This window comes from Marmota monax, unplaced genomic scaffold, assembly GCF_021218885.2.
Source record: "Marmota monax isolate L192 unplaced genomic scaffold, Marmota_monax_Labrador192_F-V1.1 WCK01_AAM20220418_F8-fsc00045, whole genome shotgun sequence".
Lineage (NCBI taxonomy): Eukaryota > Metazoa > Chordata > Mammalia > Rodentia > Sciuridae > Marmota > Marmota monax.
Genome location: NW_026692132.1, coordinates 354705 through 377051, shown reverse-complemented (window position 1 = coordinate 377051; position 22347 = coordinate 354705). Strand labels below are relative to the sequence as shown.

General features: G+C 48.6%; 1 protein-coding gene across 3 annotated transcripts in view; it reads left to right on the top strand.

Moving 5' to 3' along the window:
* The window catches only part of Zbtb16 (zinc finger and BTB domain containing 16), a 179994-nt gene extending 167320 nt beyond the window's left edge, over positions 1 to 12674 (top strand). For all 3 annotated transcript variants that reach the window (XM_046465323.1, XM_046465338.2, XM_046465331.2), the window contains exons 6-7: positions 4839 to 5006; positions 7143 to 12674. In XM_046465323.1, the coding sequence (XP_046321279.1) occupies positions 4839 to 5006; positions 7143 to 7372 (398 nt within the window). In that variant the 3' untranslated portion in view covers positions 7373 to 12674. The remainder of the gene's footprint in view (positions 1 to 4838; positions 5007 to 7142) is intronic.
* Positions 12675 to 22347: the final 9673 nt, after the last annotated feature.

The window sequence follows — 22347 nt, the reverse complement described above, 5'->3', positions numbered from 1 at the left end:
GAGGTCTCTGGGAGTGCACCTCTTGATTTACTTCCTCAGAACTATAGTAGAGGTTCCAGGCTGAGTCACCTCCAGCCTTTCTTTGCTCAAGGGATGGGCACGTGGGGGTTTCATGTAGTACATGTTGACAGATTTCCCCATCCCATACCTTGGACCATTGGTCTTTCCATGCTCAACACAGAAGATGTTCATTCAAAATGCAGCTTCCTGAGTCCACATTCATAACCTTTGATTCAGCAGCTCCTGGGTGGGTTCCCCAACTCTGCATCATTAATGAAGTATTCCCAAGGCATTCTGATGCAGGTGGACTTTTATGAGAAAAGCTGACCCGCTGGGTCTCTAATTCTGTCTGCTATGTCCTCCGTAGTCTTGCTGCCCCTTCCCCCTGCACGTACTTGCAAAATCAACTTTGGTATTGAAGGCATCTTAAAGAAATGATCTTGCTTGCTCCATAATAAAGAAGGCCTCTAGTGTGGCCTGAATGTTATTTAGAGAAGACAATGAGGGTATTTAAACAATGAGCCATGAAATATCCCTGCTCAACCAGTTCCATATGATGGGGTGAGGGAGAGGTTTAAGTCAAGGAGGCTAGTTGGGGTGCCAGGGACTAGCCAATTGCTGCTGCTACCCTCTAGGTTTTAGTGATGGACCACTTGGTGACCAAGGGTCCAGGGTCATTTTCTTCCTTGCAGCAGCCTTGGTCTTAACTCTAGCTGGGGAATAAATGATAAATTTCTTCTCTTCCCTAAGACAAATTGAAGTCTTTGCTGACTGTACCTGGGTAAAAGAATGCCCATTTCTGAATCTGCATGTGTTTCTGCCTGTGTTTTCTGCCTTGGTTTGAGGAGAGGGCTAGGGCCTGGGATCTCTGGGTAGAGAGTGCATAATGATGCCTGTGTACCTCAGAGGGCTGGTAGGACCCTCTCTCTTCTCATTCTTGAGAATTTTGTCACAGCTTAGGTATTGAGGATGAGGCCAGGCTTTATACGGGTGACAGATTCTGCTGTTGAAGGAAAGGCCTTTGATATTGTGGACTGAACTGGCCTGTGCTGCCAGCCGTAGACATCCTCACTAAGGAGCCTGCAGGGCTCTCACTTCCCAATTCCATCCTATTCAGAAGAGCCTATTTCCTTAGCATGACCAGATTTGCTTAGAATTACTTAGGATTGCTGGGATAGGCTGAGGGAGGTCCCTGGGGATAGGGTCCAGTAAGAAGGGCCAAGGAGGAAGGGATGTGGACAAGGGCTTTCTCTATGAGGACTGTATATGTGCACCTTCCCACCAGAGCCTCCCCAAAGGGTCACCATGTTACTCCTTCTGAAACATGGCCAGTTAGGCACTTGAGATCATGTGACTGGGTTTAGTCACTTGGCTTCATATGTCTTGGATGATTCTAGCCCTACTAAGTTCACCCAGGATACACCTGCTTTGCCCATACCACCTGCTAAGTGCTCAGACATCCAAATGTCAACCCTGCTTTGCCCTTTGTCAATCATGGTTCAGATCTGTAGGGAGGAACAGAATGCGTGAAAAGCTCTAGTTTATTCTAGAAAACACAGAACATGTGTGCACACACACGCATTTAAACACCCATTGATTTTCACACCAGCCACATGCTGGCTCTGCACCCCCCACACAATGCCTCATTAATATTCCGTTGTTCTTGGCCCATTTGCTGCTGGGGCCGGGTGTTCAGCATCGGCAGCTGTGTTTGGTAGGTTAGTCCAGCCGTGCTCTTGGCATTGATGGATCCCTGATTCACATGGCTCATCATATAATAAACTCACAGCTGTGCTTAAGGGAGGGGTTGGGGGAGGGGCCTAAGGCACCCAGGGGATGGGCCAGGTGGGTAGGATGACACTGGGCTTGGCCAGAGCCAGGGAAACACCAGGTAATGACAAACCGGGGAAGGAATGGGGTCACAGGTGCACTGGGCAGGCCAGAGGGGCTCTAATTAGTCTCGTTTGTCCTGCACTTAATGTCAAGCTCATTAACGAGTCTACCGAGTTAATCAACATGCCACAAATTGGATTTTGAGTTCTGCCACCAGTTTTGTGTACATTGTAGCCACACTCTCAGGGTGAGGGTTGCAGGCGGGGGCTTCCTATGCTGCACAGTCTGGGAAGGGGTGTGTGTCTTGCTAACTCGTATGTTTTTCCTTCTGAGTTCTTTTTATTCCTTTCCGTGGGTAGACCCCAGGGACTTCCTACTTAAAGTCATTTAATATGTGATCCACTTCATAATTAAATTCGTAAAAAAAATCTGATCAGACAAACCTCTCTGTTGGTTTTTAAACTTTTAGGGGCCCCCTCTGGAGGTGAAAGGCACACACAAGCAGCCATCCCCCCTCGCTGCCTCCCCCAGGCATCCTCCCCTATGTTTTAATTACCGGCTCCGGCTGAAATCTCACATGGCCCTTGCTTTATTTATTTATTTATATCTTAATGAGGATACTGAATCTTTGATTAAAGTCGTAATCGTTGCTGATTCAGTAAGGAGGGGGGGGAGTTGGATGTCAGACCAGACGGGGCCACGTGTGCAGACACACAGAGTGGCATGTGGGCACACGCACAGACTGACCCTCACTCCATTAGACATACAGCTAATTAGTACCAGGGTCTGTGTGGGCCTCCACTCCCCATGGGGCTGGGGGCTGGGAAACAGGCAGTCCCTTCAGTTCTGGCAGCAAGAGGACAAGTAGCTACTGGTTTTCCCAGCCAAGAACTCTAGGACTCAGTTTGTCCCCAGATCTGCCTGTGAGGGACTCGCGGGCCACGCCTCTGAGGCAGGGCAGTGAACTGGATCCAGAGATGGCTCTGCTCTTGGAGGTTCCTCGGAGGAAGCTACCCCCTGGCCCACACCTTATGCTCTCAATGCTTCTTGCAAATCTTCCACCCAGGAGAGAGTCAGCCAGTGAACAGACCCCAGCATTCACTCCCCATGGAGCTTAAAAACCCTTCAGAGTCATCAGAAGAGATGAGAATTTATGTGGGGACAGGGGCCTGCATTTGGGAGGGGGAGGTTTGGTTAGTGGCCTGCGGAGGGGAGAGAGAGGAGAGAGTAAAATATCATTTTAAAGAGGAAGTGAAGGCACAGGCATGCGAGTCTATAAGGAGAAGGACAATTTATGCCCAGGCACGAGCGCAGTTTGACATGGGGATAATGAAAAAACGTAGGTCATTGTGGATGACTTAAACCTTCAGCAGCTGAAGAAAATGTATGAAATGCAGAGGACATTACACGGTTGGCAGCCCCGCACATCTGCAGAGGGACAAGTGAAATACAGTGGGCCATTCTTTACCATAAACTGTGGTGGTTGGAGATGCAGCCCAGAGAAATTGTAATTACAGTGACAAGACGAATCAGCGATATTTAAATATTCATGAACAAAGTCTGGGGTGATCAATCTATCTTTATTGTCTGTGCCTTCACTCCTGTAATAAATAAGTAGCTGAAGTCCTCACCTTTCAGCCCCCAGGTCCCTACTCTAAGTGCAGAATGCAGGGTACCTACACCCCATCCTCTCACCCTCTGGAGATTTAAGAGTACAATCCCCCAAAAGGAGGCTGATGGCTTACATTACAGACTGAGGAAAGGCAATTCTCCCCAAGCTTAGTATACCCAACATTTCCAAGTCTGTCCTGGGTCGTACCTGGGCTATGCACTGGGGCTGTAAGAGTGGGTAAGGCTCACTTCTTACCCTCGAGGTGCTTCCATTCTAGAGGCATGGAAACCATGTTGGACCATACCATGTCAGTTAGCAATCTGAGACATTACCATGTACAGACTCTGGAATCAGACCAGAACCTAAATCCTAACTTAGCAACTTAATATGTGACATTAGAGATGATGTTTAAGCATCTCTAAGGATTCACTTTTTTCTGTAAAGTGAGAATAGTATCTCTCTTGTTGCCATGATCACATGATATGATCCATATGAGGTCCTCAGCATTAACAAATGTGGCCCATTTTAATGGGAAAGTGCCATAAAAATCATACTACTGCAAGAAAAGAACAAATTGCAAGATATATTTTTTTTTTATTTTTGGGAACAGAGAAGAAATTGTTGACTTATCTCGTCTGGGGACTAAAGGGAAACTTCCAAACAAGTATGACGTATGAGCTGGACTTTGAAGGATGATAAGGAGTTCACCAGGGAGAGAGGAGGAGGAAATCAAGCAGAGGCAACAGCTGTGTTAAACAGTAGAGGAAGGAAAGAACAAACAGTAGGAACAAGGAGAGGTTCCCCAATTTGAAGGGTTTTTTTGAGGGTTGGGGAATTAATCTGGAATGAAAGAAAGGAAGAAAAAATGATGTAAGAAGTAGGAGGGTAGCTGGGCACAGTGGTGCATGCCTGTAATCCCAGCTCTTCAGGAGGCTGAAGCAGGAGGATTGTAAATTCAAGGCCAACCTGGGCAACTTAGAAAAATGCTATCTCAAAAAAAAAAAAAAAAAACTACTGCCAGTATAGATCAGGGGTTCAATTCCCAGTACCCCCCACAACACAACACACTCAAAGAATAAGCGGGGTTACAAGGTCTTGAAACCCCCAGCTCTGTTCTGTCCTCAAGGGGCTGGGGCCTGCTGTTCATTGCTGAACCAAATTAACTCTTCCTGGGATGGGTCCTTGCCCTGTGGACGTGCACTGGGCAGAAGAATGTGTAAACCCATGACCAACATTCACGTTACGGGGACCAGCAGGGGCTGAGGATCCTTAAGTCATCTAGGAGGTGTGAATACAGGCAGTCCCATTCTCCTGGTGGTCTAAATGTGCCCTGCTGTTCCCTGAAGAGGGGTCAAGGAGAAGCAAGGGCCTGATCACACCCCTGTGCCCCCAGGTGACCACCCATATGAGTGTGAGTTCTGTGGCAGCTGCTTCCGGGACGAGAGCACACTCAAGAGCCACAAGCGCATCCACACGGGGGAGAAGCCCTACGAGTGCAATGGCTGTGGCAAGAAGTTCAGCCTCAAGCACCAGCTGGAGACGCACTACAGGGTGCACACAGGTACCACGGGCAGGCCAGGGATGGGACCTGCGTGGGCTCTGGGGCCTGGGTGGGACTGGGGAGGAGAGAAGCCCAAGTGAGGATGAACCAAGGCTGAACCAGAGAAGAGAGGTTCTATGGAAGGCTAACCATGGAAGGCCGAATGCCACTGTCCCCCTCTCAAGGCCAAGGCAGATATTGCTAATCAATTGCAGCGCATTTTTCCAGGAGCCAGGAAGCTCAGCCCTGGGGACAGCCATACCAGTAGTTGAAGGATGATGTGCAAGACGATGGCTATTCATGAGTCCTGAATTAGGATTCAATTGACCAGATTTAGTTGAAAGCAAAGGAAAGGGTGGTTTCATGTTGCTCGAGGGTTGGAATAAGAATTAGAGTGCATTGAATTAGGTTATGATGAGGGCCGGGAAATTGGGAAGCTAGATCAAGTTCAGTTCTGACATGAGAGGAGCAGATGGATTTAATAACCCTTCCGTGCGTATAACATTTTACCATTTCAAAGTGCCTTCACATTCCTTTTATTCATAAAGGAGGTGATGAGCAACTGCTTTCCCTGGGGTTTGAGGACAGGCAAGTGGAAGTGGTCTAGACTTCCAGAAGTTTCCAAGTTGGTGGCCAGTAGAGTCCTAGAGTTGGCCTGTGAAAGCCTATTTCTCCCCATTTTCAATTTTAGTGACATCATTTTGGTTCCTTAAAATTGGCCTACCGCGGGAATACAGTCATAGGCAAATACTACCCATCAGGGGGCTTTTTAAAAAAAATAGTTATTTTTTAGTTGTAATTGGACACAATACCTTTATTTTACTTATTTATTTTTATGTGGTGCTAAGGATCGAACCCAGGTTCTGGCACGTGCAAGGTGAGCACTCTACTGCTGAGCCACAAACCCAGCCCCCCATCAGGGCTTTTAAAAGGGCCAGTTGTGAAACACTCTCCACCAGCCCACCGCCAGCCACTGGGAAGGCAGATATTCAGAAGAACTTCCTCTAAGGATGAGAAGTTGTAGAACCTGGAAGAGTAGGTGCCTTCTCTGGTCAGGGGGCACAGGCATTCTGTCCTGAGGAAGTAGGGATGACCTACCTCAGCCAGGTTCTGCTGGCTTCAGGGAGAGTGCCTTGCCATGGGAGGGGAGGGGTGATGGAGGCAGCAGGCAGCAGAACTGTGTGTAGTCAGAGCCGTTTACTTGTCTTCAGCTTGGGATCCCAAGGAGAGGATGGGGTGCTCATTGCTGAAGATTCGAGTAACCCAGAGGATTTCCCAGAGCCCTGGGGTTTCCTTAGCCCCTGGTTGGGGATGTGACCTGGCGGGCGGATCATTAAATGCATCGGCAGTGACTATTGTAAATAGCTGGTCGATAGTTAGATCACTTTGGCTGTTCATTACTTCATTATTTGCTGGGGCCTCTGCACGGAGCAGTATTGATGGTGAGATGGCTGGCCAGTTAATTACTGTATTGAAACAAGGTTCCCTTACATCCTCTGCTCAGCTCCAGGGGACTCCAGTGGGGTAGCAGGCTAGGGTGTGGCTACGCACTCTGAGGTTCCCTGTCCCCCACATTCAAACTATAGTGGGGAAGGCAGGGGTCCAGAAAGATTCTTAAACTTTAACTGGCAAGATATCCTCAGGGGTGGCATGTTTGAAGAACTCTAGGTTCCCTGATCTCCCCGACCTTCACTCCCCGCCATCTATGGCCCTGAAAGGATGCCATCCATTCCTCTGCTCCTCCTGGATGAACTGTTATGAAGAACCATCTGACTTCCAGGGCCTTACCTGCCCCCTTTCAAGGCATGCATTTCCTTAATTAGAAGGGAAGAGTCCTGCCTTTGGGGAGAGTTAAAAACAATAAAGGCAAAGGGCCAAAGCTGTACTCCATGATCCTATAGTGGCTAGTTATATGTGGCTGTTTACATTAGTTACAATGAAATAAAGCAAAAAATAAAGTTCCCCAGTCACATCAGAAGCCCTATGTGACTAGTAGCTACCATATTGGGCGGTGCATCCATCATTTCAGAAAGTTCTGTTGGACAGCGCTGGGCTAGAGGTTCTGAGATTCTCCCACAAGCCCAAGGGTGGCATAAGGCCTTGTCATCTTCTTCCTCTGTCCTCACTCTCTTCTGCCTGGTTTTACCTCCTCCACAGGTGAGAAGCCCTTTGAATGCAAGCTCTGCCACCAACGCTCCCGGGACTACTCGGCCATGATTAAGCACCTGCGAACACACAATGGCGCCTCACCCTACCAGTGCACCATCTGCACGGAGTACTGCCCCAGCCTCTCCTCCATGCAGAAGCACATGAAGGGCCATAAGCCCGAGGAGATCCCACCCGACTGGAGGATAGAGAAGACTTACCTCTACCTGTGCTACGTGTGAAGGGAGGCCCCCATGGTGGAACAGGAGCGGGACAGGAAAGACAAGTTAGAGTGAGATGAAATCGAGGAAGGACTGTGCAAAGAGAAAAAGGAAAAAAAAAGAAAGAAAGAATAAGAGAAAAAAAAGAAAAGAAAAAGAGAGAGAGAGAAAAGGAAAAGGAAATCTGATAGCTATTTGACCTTGGATTCTCTCTGGGGCTCCAGGTGACCAGGATGCCAAGCCAGTGTCCCTTCCCTGGAGGCCTCTGCCCTCCTTGGAAGCTGGAGGTTTGCCTGATTTGGGAGGGGTGGGATGGGGTGGGAGCAGTTTTGCTCACTCACATGGTGGCATATTTTTCTCCTCCCTTTCCCAGACCCTCCTCCTGTGTCCAAAAAGGGAGATTAGGAAAGCAGCGCGAGAGCCACAGTCTCTGCCTGCCCTTCGCCCACTGCCTCCTCAAAAGACGGAGGGAGGGGAGCAGAGAAGGGGCTCCAGATGGTGGAGGTTCCTGGTAGATGCTCAAAATGGCAGCTCTGGTTTGCTGGGGGCAGATTGGGAAGAGGAAGGGCTCTTTCTCTTCCTACCACTCACTCAGTTCATCCATTGCTTTCCTTTGCCCTGGCTCTTCCCCTCCCCGAGCTCCTTGCTCCCAGCCTCCCCTCGACTGCTGTCCTTTGGATCCCAGGCCCCTCATGTAGCTGGGTGGCATTTCCCTCTTCCTCTAGATCCTCATGGGAAAGCTGTGTCAGACTCCAGAGCCCCTTCCTCCTGGTAGCTTTCTAAGAATACAGAATAAACCGGACACCCTACCCTGGCCAAACCCAGCCATGAGCATGATTCCTACCGAGCTGCTTTTGCTTCCAAAATGAAAAAAAAAAAAAAAAAAAACACCTAAATATGTTACATCCCTCCCACCAAACACACACACATCCCCACAACCCTATTTTAGTCCCTAGGGGATGGGATCCACGAAAGAGCTCATTGTCCAAGGGAAGCAGTGGATGTTCTTCTCCAGATGGGCTCCGCACCTGGAGGAGGGAACAGACACCCTGCCCAGGGTGGGGAAGCTGGCCAGGGGAGGAAATTGCTGTCATACTGGGGACCCATTAAGCACAGGGCCTGGGGACCCCAGACCCAATGAGCCCAGTGGTAAAACCTGGGTCCAGAGAGTGGCGTGGAATTCCTGGCTCGTGAGCCCCTCAGTCCACAGGGAGGAGGAGGAGCTGAAAGCGCTTTGGCCTTGTGTTATGTTTTGCTTCTTTTCTGTGTCCCCTGTTAGCACATTGTACTTGAATTACCTCAGTTTTTTGTGACCTCATGAGCTTTTTTAACCCCTATATCTCTTTTTTTGGTTGGGGGTTGGAGGAATGGGGAGGATGTTCTGTTTCTAGTGTAAAGTGATAGTTGGCTTTAGACTTCCGCTGGCCAAGGCCCTCCCCACACCCTTGGGGACCAGCCTCCCAGCCCAAAGGAGCCAGACAGAAGAGTTGAACATTCAGGATCTGAATAGGAGGGCAGGAGGAGAGCAAGGAAGACAGGTGGGTGGAGGAGAGGCAGTGGTGTCTCACTGTCTCCACGGGGCACCCGAGGGTCACCGTCAGCTCTGCCCACAGCTTACATCATCTGTGCCCAGCATTGCTTAGCCTGAAACACTGTGGAGAAAAGTCCCACCGTCCTTACAATTTGCTGGGTCATTCAGGCTCCAAGGCCTGTCTTCTTCAGATCCTTGCAACTGTGTGGTCCCACCTCTGTGTGCATTATCATTGCCAAAATTGGTATATTTTTGTGGCTGGTCGGGGTGACCCAGCCTTGGTTTTGTTGCGTTGGGGTGGGGTGTTGTTTTCTAAAAGCTACCTCTTGTGTTCGTCCAGCCGTTCTTCTGTTTCTCTCATGCCTCCCTTCTGCTGCTCTGCCTCCCCTCTTGCCCCAGCCTCCCCACCCTGAATTTTGGAAAGCACATTTGCGATATTCGTGTTTGCTTTGGGACGGGCCCTCCGTTTCATCTCATGCTTTATGTGATGAGTTTTTTTTTTTTTTTTTTTTCGTTTTGTTTTTGTTTTCTTTCCTTTCTCTCTTGGAGAAAGTTGTGGCTGCGTTTTGATCTTAGGTTTGCAAAAAAAAAAAAATGGTTTAGGGAAGTGAATTTGGGGAGAAAGGTTGTGAGGAATATCTGGAAGTCGGAGGGATGGGTGCTGCTGTGACCACCCTCCTGTCCCTTGGCCCCATCCCTCCTTGCTCTCCCCTTCAATCTCGTCCACCAAATCTGAAGGCCTTAAAAATTGTGTATTGGGGGGGACGTGGGTCAGGGGTACTGTGTCACTAGACTGTGGCTTAGGGATGATAAGGTAGGGAGGATGCTGGTTTGAAACTATAATAATAACAGTGCTTTGGAAAAGAAAAAAAAAGTTAAACTTGAAATAGGTGACTAGAGCAATCATCATGTTTATAATGTGAAAAGAGTAAAATCTTTGGGGGGGTTAGAAATGGTTATGCACTATGGCTTGTCTCCCAGTCTGGGAAGAAGGGGGACTCACTGGCCCTCAGGGGATCTGAAATCCCAGAAAACAGTATTTTTTAACAGCAAGATGTCATTCAACTTTGGAGGGGAAGGGGAAAAAAAAATCAAACTATTCCATAGAACTAGCCGGCCCCTCACTCCCTCGCCCTTCCCACTCAGCCTGGTCCCCCCATTCATAAGAGCGGAGAGGGCTGAGCTAACCTTTGCAAATTGTAATATTTTTGTAATATTTGTTAGTTCCTTCGTCAGTTCTACAGGACCTTGCCCTTTCCTTTTGTAATGTGAATAGGACAAGAAAAAAAAAAAAAAGACAAAAAATATTCACCACCACCACCAACAGCGAGATACTCTGTGTGCGTGTGCTTGCAGGAGTGTGCTGTGTGCGGCTGCGTGTTAAACCACGCGAGGTTGTCCTAATCGGTTGTTGCAGCGTTGGATGGTCCAGACTCAGCACCTGCCTGCCCCACTCATCCCTGGGGCTCTGCAGATCCTGAGGGAGCAGGAAGGGACACCTCTGTACTAGCTGCGAGCTCCTCACACAGTCCCAGGCACCCCCATGGGGTCCCACGCGCCTCTTCTCCAGTTTCCCACTCGGAGACTAAATAGCTCTAGGGTTGCTAAGGCCTTCTTGGCCAGGCCTATAGCCACTGGGCAGGGGAGGAGGAGGCAGTGGGGAGGCTTTCACTTCATCTGGACATCTGGAGCGCAGGAGTGGGGGAGACAAGAAGGATGGAGGCTGCTCCCTTCCAGGTAAACTTAGGGCGGGGTGTTCCCTCTCCTCTCTTTTCTGCTGTCTGGCTACCACTGCCCTTGGCTGAGTCCTGCAGAATCCAGACTTGATACTGCCTTATCCAGCACCACGAACTACCTTCACCTGAACAGTCCAAGTTGGTTAATGGGCCCTTTCCCTACCCAACTCCTACAAGTGTGTGACATGACCCCGCACTCTTGTGCTCCTTCCCTATTCACTCCTTTGTTCATTCAAAGCATTAAAATCCTATGTGTATATAGGATAGACAAATTTATATATAGAGAGAGATATATATAGCAAGAGAGATATAAAATAGTAACTATCATTGCTGCTTTGGGTTGCTTTGGAGGAGGCACGGATATGACGCAGGCAGATCTGGGGTGCAGGGGGACCCCCAGGAGGCTGGGGGACCTGGTAATTCCGTACAATCCAGGGATGCAACATGGGCTTGTTTAATCTTTGTGCCTGAACAGTTTTTCCGTGTTGAAAAGAAAAAAAAAAAGAAGAAAAAAAAAGAAAAAGAATAAGGAAAAAAAAAACTGCTGCAATTTTTCACAAGTGTGTGGTACTTTCTGGGTGCTATGGGTACACCTGCTATGGGAGGAGAGGCCATTGGCACCTTCTTGGAAGGGATTGAACAGGGACAGCCTTTGGACTCTTTGTGAGGGGAGGGGGGATGTGGGCACGTGACCACTTCCCTGGCAAGCCGAACTAGGGTGAAAAGTGGGGGCACCCGACGTGAGACAGAAAAGCAGAAAGAGATGAGACTCTGTTGGTTCATTTTTCCCTAGGCCTATTTTATTGTCATCTTGCATCATCCCACCATCTTGTCCCTTCCTTCCTGGAGCTTCTGCTGGCTTAGCTGGAATGGCGGCACTTACCTGGACATTTCAGTGGGAGGACAAACAGTGGGACTAACTCTGTGGCAGTGGGCCAGATGAGTAGAGAAAAAAGGCAGAGGTGGCCAAGAGAGAGGCGCAGGACAAAGCAGGAAGGTTGGGTCAGGGAAAAGAGTGGGGAGAAAGAGGAGGGTAGGCCCACAGGCCTGGTAGCCAGCAGCAGCAGCAGCCTCCCCTGTTCCTCGGTGGCCCACTTTGCAGACAGGGTCCCAAGCCTCCCAGTGTGTATCATAGTATTTGTTCACATAGTGTTATGCATGATCCTCGTAAGGTTAAGAAGCCGTGGTGGTGCACCATGACATCCGCCCCATATATATAAAGATAAATATATATATATGTATGTAAGTTATAGCACTGAGGGCCCTGTGGCCCTGTTGGACCAAGCAAACTAAGCCTTTCGGTTTGGTATTACGTTTGTTTTGTTTTGTTTGTTCTGTGGCTTGTCTTCTGTCGTGACAGCACAAGTGCCAGTCCGATTGCTCTGTATTACAGAATAGTGTTTCTGATTCATCAATGTTCTAGTTAATGTCTACCTCAGCACCTCCTCTTAGCCTAATTTTAGGAGGTCGCCCAATTATGTTTCTTCAACTTTACTGGTTATTTTTTGTACAAATCAATCTCTCAATCCATCTCCTCCTCCCCCTCCTCCCCCTGTGCCCCCCTCTCCCCCACACTTGCCCTCTAGCCCTTCCCTTGCCCTCCTCCCTCGGGTCCCCTGTCCTGGTCACTCCCTCTCCTGTCCCTTCCTCTCGCTCCCCCAAGTCCTGCTTGCAGTTCTTCCTGTTCTCTGAAGCAGTTCACTCGGAGTTGTCCTGGTTGCAGCTTTCCGCATCTGCCTTGTTTCGTGTAGATTGATGCGTTTCTTTGTAATTTCAGTGTTTCTGACAAGATTTAAAAGGAAAAAAAAAAGAAAAAAAAAAGAAAAAATATGAATTTACTGCTGCAGGTTTTTTTCTCTCTCCATGTGTCACTAAGTGAAGTTTGTGCCTTCTATAGCAAAGAGAATATTTTTTACATCCTACTAACAGTAGATTTTTTTGTAGTGAACATTTTTTGTATTTTTATTTATAAGTCTCATAAGAAAAATAGCAATGTTCAGTTGTATACCTTGAATCTGCAGTTAGAAGAGAATAAAGTTAATTCAGTTGTCTCTGGCTCAAAGTGTCTTTTTTTTTTAAGTGCTTTGTCTTTTCTTTTCTGCCTTTTCTTGGGTGGGGAGGGCTGAGAACTGAAATTTCTGCCTGGGGATCAGGGAAGAGAAAGCTCTGTTACACACATTCAGCCTTATTTATGTGACACTTTTACAGCACATTTACAAGGCCCATACCCACTCAATAACATACTTGTCTAATATTTTTTCGGTAAAGAAATAGTGTTAAATACATTAATATCACTGGAACTTGGTATAGTGTACTAACGAGACTTTCTTTCACTCATTCATTCAACGAGACTCTCCTGCCCCAGTGACTTGTCTGTACTGGAAATATAATAAAGGAAAAACACAAACCCAACCCTCTCTTGGAGCCCAAATCTACATGCATGTGTGTGATAATTTGATCGGGATCACTTAGCTGGTGAGTAGTGCTCAGAACTTAGGTCCAGATCTGATATCAAAACAAGCTCATTTCCCCAGGACGCCAAGATAGGGATTGCCTGTCTGGCATTAAAGTCATGGTCAACTTCTGCCTGGCAAATAAGCAAGCTTCAGAAATGTCTCAACATGAAGCTTCTACCTAATTAAAGGTCCTTGGTCCTGTGGCAGCTAAGACCTGTTAGGAAAGGAGGTTGGAGCAGGTGACCCTGTGCAGGGAGGGTAAAGGCTAGGAACTGGTGAGGGGGTGGTGGTGGCAGGGTTGTGAGCTTGGCATTGTCACCCACAGAATTAAGAATAGAACTCCACTGGGATGCTTCTCTCCCTGTCTCATCTCCCTGTCTCTAGGCCAAGAGCAGTTCTCCAGCCCTTTCTTCTTTCCTCTTCCTGGGGTTGAAAGTGTCACTGTGCTTGTCTTTAGCTGTAAAACCAAATCCATTCAGTCCCAGACAGATGGCCCAGCACCTCTGCCTGAGGCCAACTCAGCTGTCTATCTCCACCAACATCATATCATCCACTCCTGTCTCAAGGAGATCCCTGAGACAGGAGCCAAGCCTAACTGTGGTTGCACGCAATGGGTCCTTTTAAGGTGAAGCCAGTGTGGAGCATCAGGCCTGCCCTCTAACATTATTGGGAGCCACCAAGAACTGTCTCCAGGCACTTTCCCTGCTCTGCAGTCAACAGGGATGGGAAGGGTGGTCTTTCTGCTCCTGTTCTCCTGGGTCACCATTCTGCCGGGGTCTGTGTGGCTCTGAGACTTCTGAGCGGACAACCCCTGGATCTGCACTAACACCTGGATACCCTTCCTAGGAAAAGGAATGTCCTGTAGGGTCTCCTCCCAGCCTCCAAAAACTGGGTTCTGTCTTTACTTCCTCCTCTCTCCCTTCTTTTCTCTCTGCTCTGCCTTTTCTTTCCTTGGGTTCTCCTTCCCCCATCTCTCATCCAACCTTTCTTTTTTTCCTTTCCACCCTTCTCCTCTCCCCCGGCCCCCCATTATTTCTCTGGGGTTTCTTCTTGCCTAGTGTCTCTATTCCATGTTATTTTTCCTCTCCTTATATTTCTCCTCTTGGAAAACAATCCTTGGCCAAAAATGTATTTGTTTTGATTTGGAGCTGCCCACCTCGCCCCAACCCGACCCGACCCGGCCTCCCGCCCCTCCCCCAGCGCCGCCCCTCCCTCGGGCCTCAGCTTTCTCTTGACAGATGGGAGGGCAGTGAGCACTCCCTCTTTAAAACAACATTTAATCGCCGTTTTCTGTTCTCGGACATCAAAGCTGGGGCTTAGGCGCTGCGCTGGGGTCGCGGCGGCCGGGCTCTGGGGGAGAGGAGGTGAGTGAATAGGGGCCGGCTGAATGGGCTTTGTGTGACCGCCGGGGTCTGCCTGCTTTACATGCTCTTTGACCCAGATATGATCTCATGGAGAGAAAGGGGCCCTGGCCGGGCCAGCCTGAGAAGGCTCGCTCCCTCCTTCCCTCCCTCTCCCCGCCCCACTCGCCCCTCCTCCGCCGGGGCTGCCCCGGCCCCCGCCCCGCAGTTGTGGGCAACCTCCTCCCGGACAGGGCTCGCCAGGGGCACGCGGCTGGGTCAGAAGAGGGGACCGGCCACTGGGCTGGAAAGGTGGCCCCGGGGGCTACGACTGCTCCCCGCAGGAGATCGTGTTCTCCAGGGACGCGAACTGGGAGTTTCCGCACAGCGCCCTGTACTCTTGGCCGTGGCTGCTGGGCTTGGGTCACACCAGCCTCCGCGGCGCTCCATCTGGTGGCGCTGGAGTTTCCCTCCCTTCAAAAGTAGCAAAGCCCAAGGCCAGAGGCAGCAGAAACCTACCGAAGACCCAAACAAGCGGGACTCCGAGGAGGAGGGAGGAGGCAGGCTCCGCCCAGGGCCTTCTCCACCCACTCAACAACCCCAGCCCTGCCCACCTGGCTACCCGCGGAGCCCCTCTGCCCAAGACACCACAAGGGGACAGACGAGACTGGAAGACACTGACCCTTCCCTCCCCAGTCCACAGCCAGAGTGATTTTTTCCAAAAATGCAGAGAGCATCTTGTCACTCCTTTGATGACAGTCCCTGGTGGCTTCTCATGACTCCTAGGATGGAATTCAAATTCCACAAAGTGACAGCCCAATCTCATCTCCAGATCAAGCCCAGCCCCTTGGCCACCCCCTACTTTTTGCTCTAGTTGAGGAGACCATGAATGGTTTGTGGAACAAGTGATCTTGTCTCTGGTGGCTTTTGGGGCAGTATAGTTTGCTCTGCTGGGAGCTGCACAGAAATCTTCCCGGCCACCTGAGGCTGAAGTAGGTGCTCCCCCTTTGCAGACCCTCCATCATACCACTTGTCATGGTGCATTATAATCACCAGTTTTCTTCATTGTCAACATTGTCAGGTTTGAAGTTCCTTGAGGTCAGGAATTGTGTGTTCGTATCTTCATATTATCAGAGTCTAATGCTGTCTGTCTATGGCAGGCGCTCAGTAAATCTTTGTTAAACAAATGGATGAAAAAAGGTGGGAGAAGGAGGGAAGGAGATAGACAGCATTCTGGAGGTGAGGATGCAGCTGTCATGCAGGGCCCAGTGAAATCCGGTTCACAAGAGACGATCACATGCCTACCCAGGCACCCCCACATGACATGCAGGAACAGGTGTGCATACAGGTCACAGCAGGGCTTCTGCTTCCCACATGGTGCCAGTGTTTGTTCATACAGTCACCTGAATTGGGTTTGCCACGTGCCAGAGGAAGGAGCAGCAGACACAGGGCGGCACTTCACAGTTGGGGATCTGCCTGGTCTGGGCATGGCTGGGATGGGGGAGGACGCATGCAGACACTTGGTCCTCGCCCACTGGGGAAGGTCCAGCCCCCAGCTCTCAGTGCTTCTGGGTCCAACTCTGCCAAGGTCCCCCTTCCAGCCTGTGCCCCTAGTGGGCTGGCAGGCTCCTCTGGGCTGCTTTTTCTGCTCCCCAGGGGATGCCTCAGTGAAAGTGAACTCGCTCATTTAAACCTGACTCCACAGCCCTGCAAACCCCTGCAGCGCTAATTACCCTGTAGTTCTGAACTGATTGCTGTACACTAAGCTTAAGCCCTCCTTTATTTATTTACCGACTACATTAATAGCAAAGCTGAGCTGCTTTCAGTTGCTCCCAACTGTATGCCTCAGGCTGACTATACCCTGTTCCTGTGTCTCTCGAGGAGGTGGGGTGCAGACATGCAACCTGAATCAGAGCCTCCAAACTCGCCACCATGACCCAGTCCCCTGGGTCAGACAACAATGAGGATTGAGAAGACATTGCTTTCGTCCATATCTACAGGAGGGGTTCCTTTTCCATTCTGACTGGACAGAGTGGGAGCACCAGCACACAGCAGCTCACCAACCCACCGGATCTATTTACAGGGCATTCCATATACCTCCATTCAGCCTTTACTCTGCCCTTGGGGTGAAGCGCTGTCCAATGGCCTTGTTTTACAGAAAATGAACTAAACAGAGGCTGTGACTCTATGCTGATAAGTGGTGAGCAATACCTCTTCCCCTTTCCTCTCCACCATATGGTGTCAAGGAGATGACCTCTCCTAGCCCCACCAGCCCAGGTTGGATGATATCTGTTCAGCTGTGTGTTCCTACAGCTTCTACCCCTTGCCACAAGGAAGAAATTCCTTCCTGTGTTGAACCAAAGCCTGTGCTTGCCCAGAATTTGATGGAAACTTGAGAACTAGAACCTGCCCTTCACCTCAGTGGACTTTTCCAGGGCAGACCAAAGTCAAGTATCACCACTCTGTCCCTCCCCACCAAACACACACTTGGCGACATGGGGGTTGTGGTGGCCTGTTGCAGGCTCATTCTAGTGCACAGAGGGCCACAACCATGCTGCTGTCTCTTCCTACTTCTTTGAGTGCCCTCAGGTCCCTGAGGCAGAGTTGGGCCTTGGCCTTGGGGCATAGCAGCATTCTAACCAGATGGGCACCGGCAGAGTGCAACAGATTGACTCAGAATCAAGCACCCAAGGTCCACTTTGATTTGAAATAGTTTGGTGGCTGCCACACTGGGTACTTCTGTGGTAGAGAGGCAGCTGGGATTTGGCAGAAAGAACCTGGGATTCAGAATGGAGGACCTGGGTTTGCACCGCCATGCACTGTGTGGCCTTGACTGCATCTCCAGCCTCTCTAAAGTCTCATTTTTGCAACTGTTTAAGCAGGAGAACACTACCGGTCCCATCTACCCTCAGGACAGTTATGAGCCAGCTGGAGAAAGACGCATAAATCAGTTTTCTAGGCACGGCAGTGCTGTAAAAATCCTATGTAAATGGGGGCATCTCAGGCTGTCCTGAAAAGGAGGGGTGGTCGCTAGTGAGCTAGACATTCTTTTCCAGAAGCCCACCTAGTGGGACCCAGGGGCTGGGGGTTTGGAGTCAACACGGCTGCCTCAGGCACCGCTGAGACTCTATCTCCACCTAGTGGTCATTGGCTGCAGGTGCGTCTGCTTCTCAGTCTGGAAAGTGTCTGGGACTGTGCATCTGCCCTGATTCTGGGGGTCCCTGCTGTACCAGGCCTGGGTAGGGCTGGGTAAAGCGAGAATATGGTCCACATTTACGGCAAAGGAACATTTCAAACTATTTGAAATGTTGAACTCCACTATTTGAGTGGAGTTCATTGAAGTCTTTCCACAAGTCTTCCCGACTCAATATTTCTATCCTGACCCTTTTTCTCTCATCTTTCCTCTCACCGGCCAATTGGTCATCCAAATCCCACTCCTTCCACCCCTAAAAGGTTTAATTGGAAGCTATAGTCAGCCATCCCAGCCCCAGGGATTCCCAACACCTCGTCCCACACTGAGGAAAGACCAACCTCCAACGGGATTCAGCTCCCCTGGAAGGTTTTCTTCCGGGAAAGATGTAGGCTGGTCAAGGGGGTTGCAGAGGGAACCCAGTGTCCTCAGCCTGGGCCAGTGACCACTGAGAGGTAATGTAGGAGGCCAGAGGGCAGTGGGGCAAAGATCCTGTCTCCCAAGGTCCTGAACCTTCAAAGAGCCTGGAAACCCTGGAATACAGGGTCACTGAAGTTGCCTCCTGCCTTTAAGCATAACTCCCCTTCCAAGGCAGTGAGTGGGCTAGGGGCCATCCCCACACCCTCTGCTGCAACTCCCGTGGCTGAAGGACAGCTCAGTTCTCTGGGATGGTAGACTCCCCCATCATTGGACACTCGGTCTCCATAAGATTTGATTGGAGGTGAACTTAGAATGGGCCATTTTGTCTCTTGGTACCGCTGTTCATCTTAAATGGATGTAATGAATTGGCTTGAAAGACCCCTCACAGCACAACGTTTCTAGGATTCTAGGACTCTGGCCATCTGTGAAGATCTTCAGATAAAAGCATACACCTGGCTCCAAATCACCTGTTAGCATTTCTTTAAAGGAGCAGCATTTCCTTGCTGTTCTCTCCACTTGGATTAGTGAGGTCTTCCTCATAGAGCGAGCTTCCAGTGACACCAGGTGGAGAAGAAGAGGAAATGCATGCATGACAGCTGGTCTGCTGGTCAGTGTGAGGAAAAGGAAAGGCCTTCCCTGGAAACTCCCACTTGGGAAGGAAGGGAATCCTGAAATGGGGGAGGGAAGTGGACAGTTGGGACATTCCAAGCCTAAGGTGACTTACTGTTAGAAATCTCTTTTCAAAGTTCCAGGTTAGCCTCAGCAGCTTAGCTAGGCCCTAAGCAATTTAGCAATTAATAATAATAATAATAAATGGGATTTGGTTTAGTGGTTAAGCACCTCTGGGTTAAATCCCCAGTACAAATAAATAATTAAATAAATAAATAAATAAATAAATAAATCTCTTTCCCATTAATGTTCTTCCTTAGCTCCCTATCCCAAGCCTGGGTCCTTAACCTTTCCCTTAATTCTCCACAGCACAGCTGAGACCAGCCTAGACCATTTTAAGTCTCAAGGACAAAACAAGAAAGCATCACCAATAGCAACATGACAAAAGATTATCTGGGTTGAAAGTGGTGGCATAGGCCTCCCACATGGTGGCTCCCCACCTGCTTCTATTCTGCCCTCAGGAAATAGGGACCATAGTAATCCCCACTACTAACAAACCCAGCAGAGTGACATGGGCTTATGATGGATTATGTGTTTGTCCACCACCAAACATCAATTTTACCCTTTCTGTCTTTCTAAGCTCTTGGATCCTGCCCTTATCTCTCTACATCCATTTCTCCTTCTTTATCTGATGATTCCCGTGAGCACATAAGCATTCCCCAACTTAACAAATTTTTCCTTGACTCCATGCCCTCTTTTTCTTTGGATAACATAATTCTAGAGAGAGCTGGGGGGGGGGGGTTCTGGGGGGGTATACCAGGAATTGAACTCAGGGGCACTCAACCACTGAGCCTCATCGCCAGCCCTATTCTGTATTTAGAGAAAGGGTCTCACTGAGTTGCTTAGTGCCTCACTGTTGCTGAGGCTGACTTTGAACTCATAACCCTCCTGCCTCAGCCTCCTGAGCTGCTGGGATTACGAGCTGTGTGCCATCATACCCGGCTAGAGACAGCTATCTGTGGGTACTGTTTTCTTCCATTTTTCTTTCAAAGTTTCTGATCTGAGTTTCATATTTTATTCCATTAAAAATGCCTTATCAAGGTCACAGTGGCTCTGCCTCAGAAAATGCATAGTTAGCTTCATCTTACTTGCTTTCCCATCACCTTTTACAGAGCTGACCCTTCTGTGAACACCCTACTGATGGTCCCCTGACTTGCCTTCTCTGTCTCATTGGCTTGCTCCTTCATCTTCCTCACCTGGAGCTTTGGATATTAGACAATTTCTGACAGGTTTCTTGACTGTTTTACCTTGTCCATCTGCATCCTCCTCGCTGGTGTATCATCTACTTCTGTCACTTTTAGTATGTGCCAGTGACACCAAAATTTATATCTCTCTTTTTTTTACAAATAAATAAACTTTTATTTTTATTTTTTATTTTTAGGTGGACACAAAATCATCATTTTATTTTTATGAGGTGCTGAGGATTGAACCCAGTGCCTCATGCCTGCTAGGCAAGCACTCTACCACTGAGCCACAACCTCAGCCCCAAAATTTATATCTCTTGTTTTGAATTTTCTTTTCATTTCTTTTTTGATACTGGAGATTTAACCCAGGGCTGCTTTACCACTGAGCTACATCCCTACCCTTTTTTCTTTTTTTTATTTTGAGACAGGGTCTCACTAAGTTGCTGAGGCTAGCTTCAAACTTGTGATCCTCCTGTCTTGGCTTCTGGAGCTGCTGGAATTACAGGTGTGTGCCGCTGTGCCTGGCTTTTGTATTGCATTTTCCATGGAGTCCCACATTCAGATGCTTAGTTGGCATGAACATTCTAATGTCCAACAGACATCTCAAACTTAACATGTTGTACAAAACCTTTGTCCACACATCATCCGTGCCTCTCTCCCACTGGAAATTCAGGGTAATGCTAGCTGCTAAAATAAATAGATCTCAAATTTACACCATGACTCAATTGTAATAGAAGTGTAAGTGTCCAAAGTGAACGTTTGTAATTGCGGGTGGTTATTCTCTACATCTTCAGGATGCACCATCTCCAAGAGGACTTATTATCATCTGTATGCATCCAGAATGAGCAGGGAGAGTATAGAGGGCCTACCTGGTTCTTAAAAGCCTTGGTCTAGTGTTGACAGCTGTCTCTCCTGCTTATATTCCATTGGATAGTTCTCAGTCACCTAGCCACATCTAACTGCAAGAGGGGACAACTTGGAAGATTTATTCCTTCTGTGTTCTGTGAGGAAGAAGAGATGGAAGAGCTAGCAGTTTCTGCTGCAATCGATCCTTCTGATCAGTATATACCTGTCCACTCTCTTCTTTCCACATATAAAGTGTACTTGCTCTCCAAAAGGATAACCCCAAATTCCATCCACTACAAATGTTTAAGAATTCAGAATCTCCAAGTGACATGCTTTTCTCTCCATCAAGTCTGGGCATGATTCCTCTTAGAAAAGCAACCTGGAAACTAAAAGCAACGTATCTACACTGGGCCTCCATCCATTAATTAGTTATTATGCTAAAATAAGTGATAATAGCCATGTCATGTGATGTCGAAACAGTGAAACCCATCTCTACAGGAATCAGTCTTCTCATTCTTTGCTATAAATAGAGGGAGATTAGATGTCCCTCACAATTGGGCATGGCCAGGTGACTGACTTCTAACAATCAAAGGTGAATAGGAGTCATTGGCATCCATGTCGGGCAGAATTTTTAAGTGTCAAGAAAGGCTGCAATATCAAATTATGATGTGGTGACTTACACCAAGGGAAATGTGTTCTCTCATAGTTGTGGAGGCCAGAAATCCAAAACCAAGTTGTTAGCAGGGCCATGCACCCTCTGGGCATCAAGAGGAAAAATCTTCTCTTGTTTCTTTGAGCTCTTGGTGGCTCCTGGCTTTCTCTGGATTGTGGCAGCATACCTCCAATCTCTGCCTGCCTTTGTGTGGCCTTCTTCCCTTGTGTCCTTTTCTTTCATAAGTACACTGTCATTGGATTAAGGGTCCACCCTAATTTGATATAATCTCATCTTAATTCTTGTCATAATTACATCTACAAAGACCCCCATTTCAAATAAGGTCACATTCTAAGCTTCTCAGTGACGGTTAAAAGGTGGTATCACAACGCCTTTAGCAAGAAAACCTTCCCTTTCTGCAATGGGAAGAATGGGGCATGTGGAAGTTCCTGGTCCATCGAGATGGTAGCATCCTGGCACACAGTGGTTTGTGAAGACATCCTGCCTGGTACTGGAGAAAGATTTTTTTGTTAGACCCTGTGTCTCCTGTCAGGAAGAATTCCCTTGTCCATTATTCCTGAAGCCCCTGGCTCCAACCTCCAGTGAATGAATTACTCCTTACCTGTTATCTGCCCTGCCCACACCTGAAGTGAGTTTTGGGTTGAGTCTCCACTGACCCCCACAGCTTCTACACCTGGGCTACTTCCTGCTTGTGCAAGTTAGGAAGGCTGAGTGTAATTTTCAGCTCCAACAGTTGAGGCCTTTGTTAGGCCAGGTTTGTGGGGGGTTTTGTTTGTTTGTTTTTGTAATGCAATTTCTTAAAAAATAGTCTGTGACTCTATTTACTTCCATCCATTCCTTATGCCAGTGGCCATGCCTAACATCTTTCCTGGACATGGTTGTCAGACCTGTTGCTGTTATTATTATTAATTGTCTTCATCCTCACCTCCAAATGTCCTTGTCAACCTCCTG